Source organism: Mytilus galloprovincialis, chromosome 9 (assembly GCF_965363235.1).
Source record: "Mytilus galloprovincialis chromosome 9, xbMytGall1.hap1.1, whole genome shotgun sequence".
Classification (NCBI taxonomy): Eukaryota; Metazoa; Mollusca; class Bivalvia; order Mytilida; family Mytilidae; genus Mytilus; species Mytilus galloprovincialis.
Genome location: NC_134846.1, coordinates 47689361 through 47711430, shown reverse-complemented (window position 1 = coordinate 47711430; position 22070 = coordinate 47689361). Strand labels below are relative to the sequence as shown.

At 32.1% G+C, this 22070-nt stretch overlaps 1 protein-coding gene across 1 annotated transcript; it reads right to left on the bottom strand.

Moving 5' to 3' along the window:
- Positions 1–2166: 2166 nt before the first annotated feature.
- On the bottom strand, positions 2167–12945 carry LOC143045162 (uncharacterized). The gene is made up of 7 exons (XM_076217473.1): positions 12494–12945; positions 11489–11553; positions 10284–10382; positions 7757–8918; positions 6774–7051; positions 5735–5930; positions 2167–4865 (listed from the first exon to the last, which is right to left on the bottom strand). Exons 1-7 carry the CDS (start codon positions 12861–12863, stop codon positions 3715–3717), a joined length of 3321 nt encoding a protein of 1106 aa, XP_076073588.1. The 5' UTR covers positions 12864–12945; the 3' UTR covers positions 2167–3714.
- Between the last annotated feature and the right edge of the window lie 9125 nt (positions 12946–22070).

Sequence of the window (22070 nt, the reverse complement as noted above, 5' to 3'; positions counted from 1 at the left end):
GACTGTCCCTCTGGTATCTTTCGTCCCTCTTTTACTCAATTGAGCACTGGAATCACTGGTCACAGATTTCACTTTTAAAATTTTAAGATCATACATTTTTGGTAAATTTCTTTCCGCAAGTTTGCCTTCACATGAAGAAATGGTTTCTTCAGAACTATAAAGTTTTCTTACATTTCATTGTGACTACATTTATTTTTCTTGTTGCAAAGTTTGTTAGCGGTTGACATTGTCATAAGTAGATTAAGTCCAGTATTTTTTGTCAATTGGTGGGCAACAGGACTGTGTACCGGCCTCATACCCGACTTGAGTTTCTGTTGTTATAGGCCATTAAACTCTTCACATCAACTTCATTTTCTTTTCCTATGCAGTTATTAAGTACAGCTCTTTGTAAGAACCAGGCAGAGCGTGATACATGATGGTTTTAGATTTTCTCTATAATTTGCCTGGTAGAAGCAATAGATGAATAATGCTCAAAAATTAAATTTGGGTGAACAAATATGAGTGGTTGCCATGGTAAAAGATGTTCTATTTTTGGGTGTTTAAGACTGATAAAATCTTTCAAAAATTAGCAAAATCACTACAATTCATAGCCTGATTCTGAATAGAATCAAACTTTTTAAACAAATTTTCATATATAATATTGAAATAACTATGCTTAAACTTCATTTTAGTTAAGATGACGCGTCAACCGAATTTGTAGATTTTTTGAAAAAAATTGCCAAAAAATGCATATTTTCAATATTTCTGAAAATTGGATTTTTGCCAAATTACCCAATTTTTTCATGTGATTTTCAGAAAAGTGCAAATGTGTACAGCATAGTTAGCACTGTAGTTATGAAGTTTGGATACTACTTTACCAAATACAATAGAAAAAAGCGTGGGATTTTCTTTTGTTTGTCACCATAGCAACCGATTTTTTCCTTGGAAACAGAAATAATATTTGCCAAATTCTGTCGTATGAGAACTTTTTTTGTCTTCAGCTGTTTCCAAAACTTTGAGAAAACATTTAAAGCATTTTCTTACACTTAGTTACTTAATTTGTTTTGTTGTAAGTGTTGTTGACAACATTCATTACCATGAAAACAAAAATAACTCATAGCAACACCTATTCAAGTCACACAAATGGATTTTTAAATGAAAGAAATACATTTAAAAAAAATGTATACTTTTCTTATGAGAATATAACTGTATGCTATGCTTTGTTTCACTCATGCAGTCTTGTAGAAAGTTCAACAAAATAAAAAAATACAATGTGGCATTCTGGTGTTTAGATAAAGGAGGAAAAAGGGGGGGGGGGGTACAGAAATATGGACGGTCCAATAAATCAGTATAAATCTTTCATAAATCCTCATAAGGAAAATTGGTACAATGTCTGGTCATCCTTTGTTCATTGTTCTCAATCTGATAATCAGTAATGCTTCAAGAGATTGCAATAGCCTATACTGACTTTTAGCAAGGTTCAAATAACTATCTTAAGTATTGTTCTTGCAATACAATGTCCTTAAAATACATTAGTTTTCTCGCTTGAATTGTTTTACATTGTCTTTTCGGGGCCTTTTATAGCTGACTATGCAGTATGGGCTTTGCTCATTGTTGAAGGCAGTATGGTGACCTATAGTTGTTTCTGTTTGTGTCATTTTGGTCTTTTGTGGATAGTTGTCTCATTGGCAATCATACCACATCTTCTTTTTTATATGTATTGTAAAGAATAAAACACAAATTTTGGAAAAATAATTGTTTCCTTTGGCAATATATATCAGAAGTTTAATCCCACCAGGAGTAGTCTTAAACTTGATCTGTATTAAACCTAATATATATTCTTAATCCTGGAATTAGACACACAGACCTGACAGACTATATGAAAACCACCGTTCTTTTTAACAAGAAAGTTTTGTACTATTGTATTTAAAGTAACTATTTTAAGGAATGAGATGCTAACACCAAAACCAGCTTCATATCTTTCTTTTATTCTTTTGAGACTTTGCTTGTCCTCTGCTCTGCTTGTTGTTTTTTTATTGATGTAGTATTACTTGTGTCCTTGTAATCATTTTCTTTACTTCTATTGAATAATGTACCTTTTTTCTTTAAGGTAGTAAATGTGAATATTATTAATTTTGTAGTAGTTGTAATATTTGTTGAAATCTCTCTTTGGACAGTCAAATATTTCAAAACTGTTCCTTTGTATGATTTATTAGCTATTATTATGATAGAACTATAAATTAGGCATAAAAAGTTCAGAGCACTAGTTATAACAAAAATACAATTAAATATTTCAAAATGCTTTACAGATTGTCAAATACACTGGTTTTATATTGATTTGAATCAAACAATTTTCTTAAAATTCCTTGAAATCAGCAAACCAGTTATGATATAATACTAAATAACACACAAAAAAAGTAATGCAAAAAAAAATAGATTTTCAAGAAACTTTTAATTTTTGACTGTATGAGCCTAAAATGATAAACTACTAGATGATATTTTGTAAAAAATGTGATTTCAAAAAAAAAAATAACATAAAATTTGTTCCAATATCATCATGATATACAATATTTTGTTCTACTAAGCAAAGTAATCAAATATCATTTTTCAGTGCAATATGAAAACCAAATAAAGTAATTTCAAATAAGAATTATTCATAACTTTCTTGTGCGGTAACCAATTTTTTAAATCTTTTAAAAACCAAGCTAGTATATATATTTATATATATACAAGTACATCTGAGTCAGTATATATATATTATCATATAATGCAATATCAATATAATAACAACCACAAAAGTAAACCATTTAGTATATATATTTTTCACCATCAGGTGATACCCCTTATAATTATGACATATGAAACACCGATGACTTATATAAAATGAACATTTATTAATTTGTTAATTTTGTGTTTTTGTAAGTAGTTTCATTTGTGTGTCATGGGTGTCTTCACAACATCAAATTTGGAATTTAATATCACCAATAAATAAATTAAAATTAATTTGATTTGATTTATAACTTGCTTTTATACCCATATTTTGGTGGAAATGTAATTAAATAGAAATCTTTATAATAACACTGATCAGTGTACAAATTATATGTACACAAATGTACCAACTTAAATAATGTTCGGCAAAATGAAAACTTCCTCCCACAAAAAGTGTAAATAGGGCATCTTTAGAAAAACTGTATCAAAATCAGGATGAAAGGAAATATGTTTGTGTGATTCATTAGACAATACATAAATTGGTCCGAGACAACATATATTTTGTAGTGCATTTCTTTTAGAACAACATAAATGAAAATAAAAAAATCCCCCTAGCCCATTCTCAATGAAATTTTCAAAGTGTGTTGTACTAATTTTTGGAGAAATTATATCACAATTAAGGGAAACTTCATCAGCTTTAACTACAAGTTAGTATGGACAATTTTATGTTTAGGGCGTCTTGAAATCTTTCGACAGCTTCTGAAGTGGTAATTTTTAACCTTTTTCTGCTTCAGCTGGACAAAATCACTACTTTCCTTTAAAATTCTGGGCCCAATTTATTTAGCAGTCTAATTTCACCCCCATATTTGCAATTTGAGGCATAAAACGTGGAGAAATAAATTTGGAAGGGGTATAAAAATAATTTGCAAGTAACCCACTATCAATACTAGGGACTAAATTTGTGGAAAATGAAAATCAAGGGGCGACAATTGTGGTCTCAAACCTAATAGGATGCTTAATTTGTATTTAACCTAAATGTGCATGCAATGTTTCTCTAAGCTCTTCATCTTCAATTGCAGCAACAACAGATTGTAAATCTTCATCTTCCATCAATTCTATCCTTTGCCTGTTATGAACACCATCCCTTCTATTTAACAGTGCAAGTCTTGAAAAATAGGAGTTGATCTGAGATGTTGTTAGGCATTCTTCTCGACAAAACCTCCTTTCACCATCTTCATTCCTTGAGCACTTCATCAATTTAGAAATGTCACTTGGGTTGACCTTTTTCCCAGATATGTTTCCAGCTTGAAAAACATCGCTTAAATAGCTCTTTACCCGAGTAGAAAATCTAGTGACCTTTCTGTCCTTTTTGAGCGCCCAACCTACATTTTGATCTGCTGTCATCATGGTCATGTCGTTTTCAACACTTTCACCTTCAGTACTTCTTCTAAGTGTTGAAACACCTACTTGCGAAACCTCTAGATTAATATAGCAGGTTTCTGCCCACTTCTTCCTTACTTGATCATAGGTAGAGGTTTGAGGATTCGATTCATATACATGTCTGTCTAAATAAACGTGTCTTTCTAAATTTGAATGGGTTTGGTACATTTTGATACATCCTTGTTCAGGACAAAGAAACAATTTAGCTGGACCTTCAACAATATCTTCTACAACATTCTCATTTGGCAGTTCTTGAGTGACATCAGCATCTTCATTTCTGTTTTCCTGGTCACCATCATTTACGGTTGTTGGTCTACACGATCTAATATCCCCATGTTTATTGTCAGGCAATTTATCGAAATTACTATGTATTATCAGACCCGTTTCTTCTTGCTCCTGTCTAAGAACATCAGACCTCATGATTTTTCTACCTATGCCTATGTTGAATGATAGCCAATAAATGATGTTGTTTTCTTCAAATTTAAGATTTGAAATAGAGTTTACCCCTTTAAGCTTGTGTTGGAACATGGTTTGCTTTGTGGTATCAACCGAAACAACAGCACACTGACAACCAGAAACACCACTCATTATTGCTGCTTGCATATCCTCAGCTGTGGTGATATTGCCCCCTGAAGAAACATGCATTTTCATTTTGCATCTCATGTGTGCTATTTTTGAATCACAAACTGATTTTCCTGCTTGGGGCTCACTATAATCGTATCTCAGTATTCTAATACCTGAAATAAGAAAATAAAAAAAATAAAAAATGTACTGATTATTTCCTGTGATAAAGTATTGCTACTCTAAAAAAAGTAATTAATCTAGATTTACTGGTGTCCTCATGAGTTGGTTGGTTATTGTTAGCTGAATTGGCCCAAAAGGGCCAAATGGGCTCTTAATCATCACTTGACATCCTTCATGCAACCATTTGTTGGGTTTCTGCCCTATAATTGGTAATTTTTAGGAAAATTTCCTTTTTTGGTTTTAATCATGAATATTTTAACAGATAGAGATAAACTGTACACAACAAAATTGTTCAGCAAAGTGAGACCAAAAAAAAGTCAACAGGATCAAGATGGTCTCTTGACCCCTTTAGGGATCTGCCGATTGCTCATTATACCGGTTTTTTTATGTGTCTAACTGTATTACGAGAAAACCTATAGGAGTTGTGGCTCATAAATGACAAAGAAATTATTTTCATTTTTGCCTATTACATGCATGTATAAAGGAAACTGATATTTAGAGAGAAATGATTTTGGTTGTGTTATATCTCATATATGATCTAAATTATAATAAGTAAATACACATTTTAAATCAAAAATGATCAGCATGGCAGAATCTATTATAAGTCAAAGAAACTGTTAAAGATCAGTATTACAAGATGATCAAAATACAAAAAGTTTTTGTCATTAAAATCTATTCTCATCTACATTGTTGGAGAGTGAACTTAATGTTTGATATGCCAATTGACCAAGGTGAGTGACACTGTCTCTTTAGAGCCTCAAATTGAAGCAGTCCAAACATTTGACATTTACTGCAAAAACCTATAACCTCATAAGCACATCCTAAATGCATCTAATTCATATTGAATAAATAAAATAGTTACCTGTCCTTTCCCCAATTCCATCCAAAGCAAGCCATAGGCATCCGCAGTGATAACAACCAGCATTATCACTGCGAAGAAATACCTCCTCAACCTCTGGTTTCTGTGCTTTTATGGTATGCAAAGTGTGTTCCAGAATTGATGCAACAGCATACCAATCTTGTTTGCAGCCATTTAATAAATGTGTGAACGTGTTATGCTGTAAAGGAAACATTTATTAAATTATGCAGTTATAAACTATATAAACATAAACTTAAAACCATTCCTGTAAATAATTATTCTTGGATACACATCCAGGTTTGTTATCTTTAATTTTCCATCAGTGATTAGAGAAACATGAAGCATGTGAATTAGATATAGGAAGATGTGGTATGAGTACCAATGAGACGTTGCTTTCTGTCAGTTTCATTAGAATTCAAATAACAATTATGTATTTTAAGCTCTGACAGCATCAATTGGGGATTTGATGGTCGCAAATACTTGTCTACCGTCTCCACTAACGTGTCGCCAGTAATCTTAACTTGCAACTATCAAATCCCCAATTGATCTTAACCTAAAATACAATACAGTTGTCTCCTAATTGCGTTATGTATTGACATGTAATTTCTACAATAATTAGCAAAAAAACTCCCATGTTGCACCTAAAAAGGCCTTTTATCAAATTTTATTATATTATGAAGTGTCAAAGATGCCAGAAAACACCCAATGTTTACCTAATACACTCAGTCATTGAGGCCAGAAGTATATTAATGATGCCACCTAGTTTAGGTACCAAAAACAATAAAAAAAAATTGTGAAATTTTGTTGTGATTTTCTTGTGATGAAATTTTCACACTGAAATAAGGATTGAAATTGATTTACGAATTTCTTTTGCATTAAGAAAGGGAGATAATGGTATTAGTTTTAATGTCGCAAATACCTCTTTAACTTTCTACGCTACCCATTGCCAGGTGAGCTAAATTTGGGACTTATTTTTGTAAATAAGTAATTGTTTGGTATGTGACTTCACAATAAAAAAAATTAATTGGTATCTTAAACTCACTTTTAAAGCACCATCTGATGATCTAAATATGGCAACAGAGACATGCCAATTTAAACCTTTCTGACCATAAAAGTCGGACTGCTTTTCCCTGAAGAGCAAAGGCAGGAACTTCATGGCCCAATCCATAACAATTATCATTTGATGGCTTTCAAGGGTTTCCATTAAATGGTAGCGACATTCATTTTGATTTTTGGTCCGAAGTATGTGAGATTTCCACTGCTTCACTTTGCTAATGTCAAAATCTACAGATAACTTTATATCACTGGCTGTCTCAAAGTCTGTAAAAAAATTTTCTCCTTATAATTAGTCTTTATAATAATAAATAATCAGTATGTATGTATGTATCAATTACAGACTTTTGACGAGGGTTAGTAACAATATACATTTGTATATGGACCTTTTCAGATTATATGGACAGAGGACAAAGTCCAAGTGTCAATATAATGTAACTGGTCAATATATAACTTATTGACTGAACAAATGAAAGTCATTAACTTTAATATTACATATGTAAATAAAGTATTAGAAAAATTGAGTTTATTAGTCCTTTTTTCTACATGTTATTAAATTGTAATTTGATTCCAATTCTTTTCCTCTGCTACAGCCCTTCTAGTTTCAGTGTTTATTTTGCATGAGCTTGCGAGTGCAATACAAATATTCTGTTCTACAAGGAACAATTCTAACCAATTTTCATGCAATAATCATTTTATTGTGTAGTATATGTCTTAAAAATATGTTTTAAATGTGTATTTTCATTCAAATTCATCACCCTTTTATCATTTGCCTTAGTACCGTAAGTGATAGTATTGCACGCCTACTTTTAGTTACTTTATATATTAAATATTTTTTCATATTATACAATGATTCAGCTTATTGGATGTATTATATTTTTTCACACACAATAAATGGTAAATGTTAAATGTATTAGCTAATCAAAATATCAGTTTGAAAAGACTAAACCAGAGGTAAGAAATAAAGAATACCTTGAACAGACGAAATAGCTGTCTTGATTTGATGCTCCATTTCTTCCATTAACCCACACTTCTCACACAATGCTTCATGCTGGTGATCACATTTCTCTTGTAGAAGGACATCTGATGAAGAGCTAAGTGCAAATTTCATGCAATGATCTGGGATTGTACTGGCCATATCTATATTTCTGGAATATTCTGATTTCAAATACAGCTTTAAAGATTTTATGCCTGACTTTAATTCCATAATCTTATCTTTCACCACTCCATGATCACTAAGGTCCTCAATGGTCTTTAATAGACTGTCACATGCAGATGTGCCATCTGCAGCCATGTTGTCCAATCCACTAAGGTTGGTTCTTTTAGCTGCTGAACATGTTGATAAGATTTTATACAATGTTGAATCAGCTAAGGGAGTAAATACTGATTCTTTGCAATATGTCTTGTACATCTGCACAAGAGATGAATGACACGAGGTTCTCACTACTTCTGGTATAGATACAGTCTCTCCATTATCAAACTTCAGATTACAAATTTGAACAAAATTTGGATCTAAAATAAAGTCTAATGCATGTTCCAGTTTTTCCGGATCCATTCTGTTTCTATAGAAACTACCCTGGGTCTGTTGGGGGACACCTGCACCACAAGTAGCAATATGTGACCTACTTTGGTCAATTTTCCATTTTGACAAACCCGGTATGAGAGATTGAAGGTTTTCCTTAGTATGCATGTCTGGTGATGAAATCATTGACAGTAATTGGCATTTGAGGGTATTGTTGTCAGCTTCCATGTAGAGGTTTGCAATCAAATTTGTTAAATCTGTGGATGTAGTTGGAACATTAATAATACTAGTTTCACGAGCCAAAAGATGTAATAGTTGAGATGATTGCCCTGGTGCAATGTGTTCAAGTACAGAATGTACAGCCTCATTTGCCTTCCGTTTCAAATAACGCACAGTACTGTCTTTTACATGTTCAAGAGGCGTTTTCAGTTGAAATTTAATAGGACTTATTGTACCTTTTCCAAGCAGATCAAGGGCTGAATTCATGCTATGAAGTCCTTCTTTTAAGACACCCTGCGCATTTGATGTTGCACTCCAGTTAGATTCTTGAGAGATTTGTGAGGAAGACAAATTCTGATTTTCTTGAGATGAATCACAGCTTACATTGTCAATCTGAAATTATTATAAATTCTAATGCAATTTGGATGTAACAATTTTTTTCATTGGCTAAAAGTTGACATCAAGTCCACAGTTCACGTTTAGCTATGACGTCTTTATGCCAAAATCATTCATGAAGTTTTGCGGATTTTTTTTCTATTTGTCAAATTTACACATTTTTTTAGTTAAATTTTGTCGTTTTTTTTTTTCTTTTTGTAATGTTCTACAAATTTTATGAACATTGCTTAAAATTGACTATGAAGGGCAATAACTCCTTAGAGGGTCAATTGACCATTTTGGTCATGTTGACTTATTTTTAGGTCTTACTTTGCTGTACAATATTGCGGTTTACAGTTTATCTCTTTATATAATAATATTCAAGATAATTACAAAAAACAGCAAAATTTCCTTAAAATTACCAATTCAGGGGCAGCAACCCAACAACAGGTTGTCTGATTTATCTGAAAATTTTAGGACAGATACATCTTGACGTGATCAACAATTTTATACTTTCTCAGATTTGCTCTTAATGCTTTGGATTTTGAGTTATAAGCAAAAAACAACAATTTACCCCTATGTTCTATTTTTAGCCATGGAGGCCATGTTGATTGGTTGGCCGGGTTTATACCTACACATTTTTTTAAACTAGATACCCTAATGATGATTGTGGCCAAGTTTGGTTAAATTTAGCCCAGTAGTTTCAGAGGAGAAATTTTTGTAAAAGTTAGCGACGACGGACACTTAATGCCAAGTGATGAGAAAAGCTCCCTTGGCCCTTTGTGCCAGGTGAGCAAAAAATGGAAATTATCTGATGTTATTCAATTGGTTGCAATGAATTACATAGATTTTCCAACTTTTTTAACTAATAATTTTCCAGATAATAGATATGACTTGATTTTTCCCCCCTGTGATTATTTTTTAGAATAAACATCCATGTTGGTTGTCAGGTATTTTAATCAGACACATTTTTTACAAGATCATACACTCATGACGATATATATAGTTCAATTAAGTTTGGCCCAGTTCTTAAGATTCATGAATACTTTTTGCACAATTTAACACACGGCTACAGACTCCAAGTGAAAAGGTGACTTAGAAATTCATTTTACGAGCTAAGCTCAAAATAATTTTATGCTGACAGTTGATTCATGCAAAAACAAAAGATCACATTTAAAATTGAAAATGGAAATGGGGAATTTATATATTATTCAGGAGATCTCTGATATACATGTAGTTCTATAGTAGAGGTTACATTTGTACACATAAAATTTAATTTTCTTTGCATGTGTAATATGAAATAAATATTTTTTGAATGCTATGAAATAGTATCTACATGTAAAGCACATTTTTACAATTTACCTTAGAAAAGTGTTATCTTACCAAATCTTCAGTTGCATATTTAACTGCTGGCAATGTCCTCAAATGGTAATTTGTTGTGTTGTTGTTTTCTTCAAACACATGATCATGAGGTTCAATATTCTGAAGCAAAAATATAAATAAGTTAACATATATACATTTTTATGTTCTCAAATATATGTACTACATGTTTGAAATAATATAAAATCTTATAAATCAATTTATTGTATAGTATGCCTACTATTTTTGATTGTTATAGGTTGTTCTCATGTTGTACTGTTATAACACTGTCCAAGGTTATGCAGAGGGTTGTGTAACCCCGCCACCTTATGTATGAATATGCCTGTCCCTAGTCAGAAGCCTGTAATTCAGTGGTTGTTGTTTGTTTTTCATTATTTCTTTTTATATAAAATAAGGCCATGCGTTTTCTAGTTTGAATAGTTTAACATTGTCACCTACAAAAACATGTATAATTGTTAATTTCTGTGTCATTTTGTTCTCTTGTCATGCTTGTGGAGAGTTGTCACATTGGCAATCATACCACATCGTATTTTGTTATATATATAATGGACAATATTTTATCAGGTTTAAAAGCCAAAAATGGTACCTGTGCAGGAAACAGTTTGACACATTGGGACTGTATGTTAATACTAAGACATTAATTTAGAGATAATCATGCATGGATTTAAAATTGTAATAAATACATCTGGTCTAATATCCAAACATGTACATGTATACCAGAACTCACTGAATGGTAAACATTGTAATTATGGATGCCTAACTGTAAAATGTAGGTTAAAGTGATACAAGCGTTGTTCAACGGTGTTGTTTTATAGAAAAATACTGTTGTGATCAATTATCTTTAATATACATGTACATGTATTACAAAGGTAACTGTAAAATACATTTGCGTAATTGCAAAAACTTAACCAAAGTCATTTAAGCATGCAATGCAGGTCAAGTAACAAGTCTTGCTGAATTGTGTTGTATTAAATATACAATACACCTGCAGTGAAAAAATATCATTTGATATTTATGACTTTAAATTTTTTGAAAAATGTTTATAAAAACAAAACTTTACTGAATCTCAAAAGAACAAACTAGGTTATATATCTATATATATATATATATATATGCTTTAACCATATATATATTTGAGGTTGTTTATAAAAAGTTCTAAATGTAAAACTGTCATATTGATATATGTTTTGTTTTAATGAGATTATTACCTGACATTCAACATCAATGGCTGGAAATGTATTATAGTAGACACCACGACATTTCTTGCATATTCCTGAAATACATTTGACAATATCATTTAAAAAAGTAATCATAATATGACAAATAAAACTATGCAAATAAAAAAAACAATTAAATTTTATAAGAAGAAGTCTCCATAATGTTATGAGTGGCTTATTAATGCAAGATTTACTATTTATAATGCAAAACTGGTTTAACATTTGTACTACATGTATCTTCATAATGCTGATTGTACATTTGTATATTATACATGTTTAAATACTAAAACCATTTTTTCTTGTACCAATCCAATCCACAAATGTATATATTTGAATTTAAGCAATTTGAGAGATGGACTCTTTCAGTATGTTTCTATCACTTAGCAAAACATGGATCATGTAAATGATTCTTCCAATTGTCTTTGGTTGTTGATGTTAACACAAGAATCTGGTTAATATCTGTGCCATTCTTATTTCTAGTATAATGGTCTCTTGTTTGGAGATGTCTCATTGACAATCATACCACATCTTCTTATTTTGTAAATATTACATTGTACTGTTTAATGTTAACTCTGATCAATTATCAGAAGTATAACAACAGTCCCTTTGTGGGTTCCTTTATTTTGGAAAAAATAAAACATGATAAAGACCTCTGCATCAGTATGAGACTTTTTAAGTTTAATCATTTGTAAACTTTCCTTTAAAAAATTGGGCAGGGGTTCCCCTGCACGCAGCACTTTTCATTATACCCCCAACCCTATAACCCAGGCCATCAACAGGATAAAATATTATTAGTATGGATTTTGACAGTTTGATTAAAAAGACTGCAATTTGAGCTTTTAGCCTTAAATGTACACCCCTATGTATTAAAAATCAGCATAATGTTAGTAAAATCTTAACATTATACTATTTTTAGAATAACAAAATGTAAGTTCAGCTTTGTTTAATTTACATACACACACAGCTATCAGGAGAACGAAAAATCCTACAACTTACCAGCGCCAACTGGTAGGACTACTCCTTTCTCGAAATAAATATTCCGACACATTTCTAAGTTTATTGGCCTGTCAGGTCGGCATCTTCCCAGGTGTTCTGGAAAGGCACATCCAGCTTTAGGTCTCCAGAAAATCCCCAAGAAGTGTCTGTGCTTGGGGCAAACTTCTATGTTTCCATTGAAGGTAAACAACCCAGCTCGGAAGGAAATAAGCTCCCCCTCTCGTAACTTTTGGGAAAGTTTAAGCGAGCTAAGATGCGACTGGGTGCTTTTATTACAATCGTTCAGCTTTACCTTTGTTGCTTCTAGAGGAAATCGCGGTAATATACCACAGGCGACGGTAGGAAATAGAAGACCAAAGTGACAGTCCATATTTACCGCCTACCGAAAGCGACGATCGTTTGGCACATCGCTATGACAACATGCTAAGGGAGATAACCCAACTTCGAAAAGCGCGGGGAAATATGAAAACGAACCGTTGTTAAAATGAATTATTAAAATGGTTTATCCAAAATATCCCACGTATTTTTTAAAAGAAATAATTAATTCAACTATTATTTTATCATAATATCCAAACACATTCTCAGATCAGGTCTGCACTTTTTATAGAAAATGATTTTAAAATTTCATTTTCATATAGGTCAATAAGGGATATTTGTTAAAATCTGTATTTAAGTTTGATGTGTGTATATTGAAAATGCTTTTCAAATATTTTTTTTTTATGATTTTCCTTTCTTATATGTATGAAACTTTAATTTTAAATGGTTTTTGATAACTTTTTTTGATACCACTGTATCACCTTTATACAGTGTACTGCCTGGTTCTTACAAATAGCTGTACTTAAATGTTTGAACAACTTGATGATTTTTTATCATTAATTGCCGCTTCATTTAATTCTATCATTTTGTCACATTGTTTGTTGACATTTGTAGATATTAACTGCAAACTTGGTATCTTGATGTTAAGACATGCCAGCGCCATTTGTAAATCTGTTCGTCCCATTTTTGTTGAGTTATTGCCTCATGGAGGTAACCAGTAGCTGGTCCTCTGCTTTTTTCTCACATTCAGTGTAAATTTTACAGGAACTTGTGTCAAAATGGCATTTATCACAAATGGCACGACGAGAAATATAAACATCTACTTTTGAATGGTTCCTGCACCTGTGTTTTATAAAATCCTTTCACTTTGAAAAATTTACTATGATGTTTTCGGAACAGTCCTCCTGTTTTTCAGTTTCCTCCTTATAGGAATGACGAGGCCGCAGTCTTGTTGACAATGTATTGGCTGCACCATTATGCTGCATTTCAGGTCGACTGACTCGGATGTTTGCAGCATTTGAAGGATATGCGCCAGTATCCAATTTAAACTGCAATTTATTGTTCCAAAGTGTGTCAACTTTGTTGAAGTTCTGTTTATTCCTCCTCAGTTTTTTGTTTTTCCTCCGATCTTAGCCAGGCATTTTGAACTTATATTTTACCTGTTTCAAATGATTTTTTTTTTTGGTCTGCTATTTTATACGTAAAGATTGTCTCAATGATGTTAATAAACATTAGCAGATTTATTTTATTTTATATTTGTTGAGATTTATTTTTTATAAAATTATCAAGTGCAAATGAAATATTGTTTAATCTTTTTTTGTTTTACTTTCTTCATTGTGTGTGAATTTTACAAATTTGAAATTAAAGGATTATCTCCCTCTTGCCTACAAATGATCTCTATTATATAGTGTATTTTTTATTTTGACTTGTTGATAATAAAATGAAAAAAAGTTAATTATTTATGAATCAATATGTCATATAATAAATGACGTTGTATGAACAAAACAAACAGATATAACAGGTAAAACGCCAACAATTGGGGTACACCACTCAACATGGTGTTATTATCGTATTCACTATAAAACAAATCAAACAGAGACACATTAAAAGGCATGTAGACGAAGCACATTAGAAAAAAAATGAAAGACAAGAATACAATAGTTTACCATATTCAAATAAAACATTGACGGGATGTATAAGTATAGAGCCACGTCGTATGCAACATATAGTCAAAGCACATTCGAGAAAAAACAAAGATCAGGAAAAAAAATAGACATCATTGAGATGTGAACCATCTCTGTGGGCCCCGCTGTGAATAACGTGTGTTATAAACATTGTATCTTTACCATAGGACATGTGATTGTTAACTGGCTATTTCAATATGGGATCATGAGCAAATGATTCTGATATTGCACTTGACATCTGAATTGGATAAAGATCATAGATGAGTTCCTTAAGGAAAAAGTTTTTAAATTGAAATTAGTAAATAAGTATCTAATGTATACCTTTTTAACCCTCAGATATTATTTTTGTTGTGATCCAAATTGATGTGAAATTCACCTTAATTGAGCATTCACGTGAAATTCATGTGCATTTCATGTGAATTGAGCTTTCATGTGAATTATTCTATATTGTAATTAAACTTTAAAATATCCATATCATTTGACAGTTCAGCATAATATATTAGGCACACATCATGTTCTCTCTTATATTCACTGTAATGATTCATCTGTAGATCTATAGTATATGATACTTCTTCCAAATAAACTAGTTTATTTGATGGTTATTCCTAATGTATACAGTACGAGTGTATAAAAACCAAACACTAAGTGCACAGACTCGGATTACTCTCTTGGTTCTAAACATTTTATTATATCAGACCTGTACATAAATATTTGTAATATATCATTTAACAACCCTAACAATAGTGCAATATTATTTAAGGAAATAGTCGAAAGACTTAAATAACTTAATTATGTCAGGTGAACAACTGTATTCTTTGTCCATGTGCCAAATCAGACCCTCCTTTCTGTTTTATTTTTTTCCGCATATATAATATGGGTCTTTCTTATGGTACGTCCTGATTAAAAAAATTGTATAAATTAAATCTAATTTTTGCATCCTTACAAAATAACAACAATAAATTTTAAACTTTTGAATCAGTGTAATTAAATATAGATCTATAATCTCAAGTATAAAATGCACAAAAAATGTCCTGTACCAAGTCAGGAATATAGCCATTGTTATATTATTGTTCGTTTCTGTGTGTGTTACATTTTAACGTTGCGTCGTTTTCTCTTATTTTTTAGTGTAATTTCACATTGCGATAAGACGTGTCACGGTACTTTTCTATCCCAAATTCATGTATTTGGTTTTGATTTTACATTTGTTATTCTCGTGGGATTTTGTCTGATGCTTGGTCCGTGTCTGTGTGTGTTACATTATAGTGTTGTGTCGTTGTTCTCCTCTTATATTTAATGCGTTTCACTTGGTTTTAGTTTGTTACCCCGATTTTGTTTTTTGTCCATGGATTTATGAGTTTTGAACAGCGGTATACTGCTGTTGCCTTTATTTCTCTTTTTACAATTCCTGCCTTTTTATTATAAACTTTATCACAGCCACAATAAAAACTATTTCGCCGTTCCATAAACCATGAAGACTATCACATATACTAATAGTTCTTTCAATTTTCAATGTAATAATGTGACCTTTTGACTAATATTGCACATTTAGCTTATAAATAAATCCACCATTTCTGTATATGCATGCAGTCCAGGTCATCATTTCTTGTTATTTTTAAAGAGTCATATCCAATGTGAATAGGTGTTTACCTGTTATCAAACTTTAAAAATCTTGTGAAACAAACAATAAAGAATTCTATATGTCTTTTATAACACAAAATTGAAATTTCATTGAATTGTTTTTTGTAAGTAGTCTTAGCAGATCAATATAACAAGACCTATAAGACTGATTTTGATTTGTAAAGGATGAGATTAAGCTTTTCATAGACATACCCTGAACACAAAAAATTAATTTGTAAAAATACCTCTTTGAAATGTTATATAAGCTTGTTGATATCTCCTTCTTTACATGGTTCTTGTCATCTTTTTTCTTCAAACTCAACTTCAAGTATGGCTGATGTTGCTGCATCACTATCAGCATGTATGACTGAAATGAAGATTGAAGATATATAAACCTGCAAAAAGCAACACGACAGCAGTCAAGGTATACAACTGCAAGTATATTTTCTATTAATAGTGCTAGCTGTAATATTCAGATTTATCTAGTTAGCTAATGAAAATAAAGCAACACGATTAATTATGAATTTGATTTTTTACATGTCATTGGGCATATTATTTAATTAACAACACACTTGATTCTTAGTCATATAAATGTAAGATCAAAATCCAATTTTCCTGTAAAAATTTAATGAAATTATATTTTTAAATTCTTTATTTTGTATATGAAACGTACCATTAGTTAGTTTCACATTCATCACTAATTAATCTGTGGGCCATAGACTGCGCCATATTTGACTCCATGGGTTTACTGAAGCCATGCCAATTCAATTGACAGTCATTCTCTGGAACAATCTCTTTTCTATTTAGATGGAATTCACAAGTCTTACTTCTTAATGTCCTGCAACAATTAAAGTACAAGGTATAACAAATATGATCGGTTTTTAACAGTTTAGTAAATTAGTACTAGTATTGTTATAAAGTTTGGTTTCTCTAAAGGTGTAAGATAATAGATATTTTAATGAAATGTTTTTCCTGGACTTTTTCGGAATATCTCCGCAAGTACACATTGAACAAATAAAGTGATAGGATGATTTCCGAACTATTACTGAATGTAAACTGTGTGTTGGAGCAAAATTAAAAAAAGTCTAACATGTTGGTGGGGTGTACAATATAAGTACATTTTCACTTGAAAGCCCCCCCCCCCCTCTCCCCCAATAAATAATAATAAAACAATTATTAGATCAAATGGTCCATGGCTCATTTTTTTAATTCTTTTTAAAAGACAATTTTGAGCATTTTTATATTCATAAGTTACCATCGGACTGCGAAAAGGCAGTTTTCCATAAAAATCGATGGGGAACCCAGGTAGGTCAAGTTTATTATTTATTTATAGCATGCAAGATGGCGTCGAGTTAGTTGCCTTTTTGTTTCATAGTATGTATAATAGTAAACTGGGGGTTTGTCTCCGAGTTGGTAAAATCACGCAAAACTAGGTGAGACATGCGCAGTAGTGATGGATATGTAGTATAAATAAAGAAAATTGAATATTTTAATCAACAAAATATCTATAATACTAAAATGACGAGGTCCAATTTGTCAGCCGTCATCGGGTAAAAACGACAAATCAAAGAATTCAATTTTATATATAGCCAATATAGGATAATGGTGTTGATTAAAAATTACACCACTCCAGACCCTTTTGTTTTCCACATAATTAATAGTGGCAATATTTAACGAGTTCCGGGTCGAATCCGATACCCATACCAATAGTATTTTCACCTTTTAGCTAGTACATTATCTGTACGTTCCGCATCACCAAACAATTTTGCTATATACACGGGTCATAATTACAGGGTTGCAGTACTAATTCAATCATTGACAAATTGTTCCCTTTTGTAGTATTAAATCAGTAAGACTTTCTAAGATGACAATACGAATACTAAAATTCTGGACTTAAAATAAGGCGTATAAGCAGTTTTCAATTTGTTAGCGGGCATGACGTAAAACAGCTAATCAAAGGATTCAACTTTATTTATAACTTATATAGGACAATGCTGTTGATAAAAAAATACTCCCTTCCAGGACCTTTTGTTTTTCAAATAATTAATATTACCAATAATGGAGAAGTTCCAGGTCGACGGGTTCAACTCATAGTTATATACTTTAATTCAGTCACGGACCCGCGATATCACGGGTGTGTTCTGGTATATATATATATATATATACAAAAAAAAGTTTCTTTTCAAGCAGTGTACAGAATTATACATTAAAAATTAAATAAACAAAAAGAGTTTTAAAAGCAGCATTGTCTAGCGCTTTCATCCATCTTGGGACTTTTCAAGACTATGAACGTCGTTATGGGGAACACATTAGTAGTATGACGAGACGTTATTGTTCATGTAACTACTAAGCATTAAGCTTGGCGTCAAACACTTCTGTGAATTTTCTCTCTAGTTCTTTACGGTATTCTTCTGTTGGTTCCGTACATTTGAAGAACGGGAAAAACTTGAATTTTCCTCCCGCACAAATGTCTAAATGTTCGCTCAACGGAATTTGTCTGAAATTGCCGTATTTGCTGTTTATGGATCCTGACCCGTTCACACACACTATTTCCTGTTTGACCTATGTAATTTTCTTTACAGTTAACACATGTTATACAATAGAATGTTTGCGTTTACTGTAAATTTCTTACCGTTTTTGAAATATTTCGTACTACCGATTTCTAAGTAATTATAATTGTCTTTGGAACATACTCTACAGCGTGAATCGCCACAATTTTGTACGGATGATATGTTTTCAACTATATCAAATCGCGCTTTTGTAAGTTGGCGTATCAAATTTTTCGGTTGTCTTCTACTGTAAATGATCAATTGTTCTTTTACCAAAATTTTCATCATTTCACTTTGATATAAAATCGGACTATCATAACACGAAGTGAGCCACGTAGACGACAATAAGTCGCATAAGAAGGCCAAAGATACCAGAGGGACAATAAAGTGACAACGCCATGGATAAAAATGAAAAAAGACAAATAAAATTACACATGACACAATCATATATAATTACGGAAGGCACCAATGATCTAAGTCTGCAATATTCGTATTTTTATGCCCCACCTACCATAGGGGCATTATGTTTTCTGGTCCGTTCGTCCCACTTCAGGTTAAAGTTTTTGGTTAAGGTAGTTTTTGATGAAGCGGAAGTCCAATCAACTTGAAACTTAATACACATGTTCCTTATGATATGATCTTTCTTATTTTAAAACAAAATAAAACTTTTGACCCAATTTTCATGGTCCACTGAACATAGATATTAAAAGTGCGAGTCTCAGGTTAAAGTTTTTGGTCAAGGTAGTTTTTAATGAAGCTGAAGTCCAATCAAATTGAAACTTAGTACACATGTTCGCTTTGGTTGATCTTTTTACTTTTCAGGCCAAATTAGATTTTTTACCCAATTTCACGGTCCATTGAACATGGAAAATGATAATGCGAGTGGGGCATCCGTGTACTTTGGACACATTCTTGTTTCTTCTGTACCACTCATCGCTTTTTCAAACAGCTCCACACTAAATAGGACAACGGGACGAACACATAATCTATGATGAGTTTATTTACGTATGATATAGTTACGTTCAAATACACAGTATAAGATTGTATCCTTTTTCTTTTATTTTTTTTCATACAAAATACAAAATCTTTAATAGTGTGTATTTGAACGGAAACAACACCATTTACCACTAGGAACCCTTTGTTTACTAGCAGGTAACATTTTTCAAGGAATTCATGATATTGCGTATTTTGTCAGCAGAGAGACTCCTACTTAATTTGCATACATTCATTTTACTTTAAACAATATTTGTCTTTATTGGTGTAGAAGTGAACACTGTTTTGTCCCTCGGTGTTACCAAATTATATCAGCTAGTCGTCTGAGTCACTCTTGGGATATTTATATATTGTCTTCAGTTACTGACCTCAATATCTAAGACCGACGGGGATTGACCCGATTACTCAATGAATTACCGAAGTGTCCCATCGGAAGTACAACTCATGGCAATTGGTCTTCGGTATACCAAGGGGAAGAGCATTGTTCGTACGGTCAGGAACGTCTACCTGTATGCAAACGCTTTTTAAAAATAAAGTGCACTAGGCAATGCCCATTAGTTCCCCAGACACTTAAAAAAACATTATAATAAAATATATATGTTTAAAATGAAATGTGACTCACCATTTGTTTACACCTAGTTGAATGAAGAATATTAAATGTAACTCATCACCAAGGTTCATTGTTCATATATATATATTTGAAGTATACATACGTAAAGGAGAAAGTTCACAACGTGAAACAATTAACCGATGCAATATTCATAATAAAATATGTAATTAAAAAGCCGCACGGCACAGAATATAAAGTATTTAAAAGAAAATGTAATGTTCACAAGTGAGCAATCCTTTCTATTTATAAACTCCGCCAAATGTCCTAATTTTTGGTTTTTACCTTCAAGATATTTTCGTGTTGTAAATAAGGTCTGCCTTTTTCCTTCATACTGAGACGTCTCATGTTGTTTTGGCCTTTTCTCTTAATGAGATCACACAATGTGCAAAGTAAATTTGGCAATGGTGAATTTTTGGTTTTTTTTAGATAGGAAGAACCTTAATCTTATTTACAGCCATACATTTTGTCCGATATGAGGTGTATTGGAAGTGTTTCTGACGTTTCGAATTATTGTTTTTTTTGTAAATTTCTGAATCAGTTTTGGTAGTAAGTGTAAATGAATTTGCTTGTGTAATGGTTATGGTTATGGAAACAACAAAACATTACTATTGAAACTATAAGAAAGGACATCAAAAAGGAGCCTGTTATGTGAACATAAAATTGAGAACTTGAACTTTCCTGCTCCCCATAATACGTACAACATACACCATCGCCATCGAACATTTGACAACAGCAGCTTAGTCAATAAAATGAGTGTGCACTGCATTTAAAAAACGCAAAAAGTCTTGGTTGGTGATTTTTTCTGCACATGACCTTCTTGATGGACCACTCGAATCAATATGCATACTAATTACCACTTGCAACACGAAGCTTATAATTAAAGTATGCTGTGAGCATAGTGATGTACTTTAATTCCATATTGGCTAGAGATACAGAAGGATGGTTGATATCTCGAAAAGCATGTTTAACCTCGATGCATATTAAAGTCTGTTCAAGTCTGGAGCATATATAGCCTTTGTGAGTGTTTTTTTCCCTTTAATTTTCCTCATTGAAATGTTTCGAAGTTTTAGAAACTCATCATAGATACCAGGATAACAAAAAATTATATTTACGCCAGACGCGCGTTTCGTCTACAAAAGACTCATCAGTGACGCTCGAATCAAAAAATGTTTTAAAGGCCAAATAAAGTACGAAGTTGAAGAGCATTGAGGACCAAAATTTCCCAAAAGTTTTGCCAAATACAGCTAAGGTAATCTATTCCTGAGGTAGGTAGAAAAGCATTAGTTTTTGCGAGCAACAGAAAGCAATCATGTCATTTGTTTTAATAATATGTTTTAATAATAAAACATGTTTTTACAAAAATCATTTGCGCTCGAAATGCACTTAAATCCGCTAATCAGTTACCATTTCCCCAACCTTTTCACAGTTTTGTGATAATCATGGATGATAAAGTTATGAGGTTAGTGGCATGATAAAAAATACAAAAATACCGTTATTAAAGAGGGGCGAAAGATACCACAGGGACAGTGAAACTCATAGATCGAAAATAAACTGACAAACAGACACATAATAATATACAAGACACAACATAGAAAAATAAGACTAAGCAACACATGCCCCAACAAAAAGTGGGGTGATCTAAGGTGCGCCAGAAGGGTTCGCAGATCCTTCCCCACATATGACACCCGTCATGTTGCTCATGATATTACAAACCCGGTAAATAGTCGAATTCGGCGGATCACATTTGATGAAAAAAAGTAAAATCACAAAAATACTGAACTTAGAGGAAAATCAATTCGGAAAGTCCA

Coding starts and splice junctions, on each gene's coding strand:
- LOC143045162 (XM_076217473.1), bottom strand. CDS start 12,863: ATGGACTGTCACTTTGGTCTTCTATTTCCTACCGTCGCCTGTGGTATA. Junction 11,554..12,493: donor AGTCCTACCAGTTGGCGCTG/GTAAGTTGTAGG, acceptor AATGTATTTCAG/GAATATGCAAGAAATGTCGT. Junction 7,052..7,756: donor AGCTATTTCGTCTGTTCAAG/GTATTCTTTATT, acceptor ATTTTTTTACAG/ACTTTGAGACAGCCAGTGAT.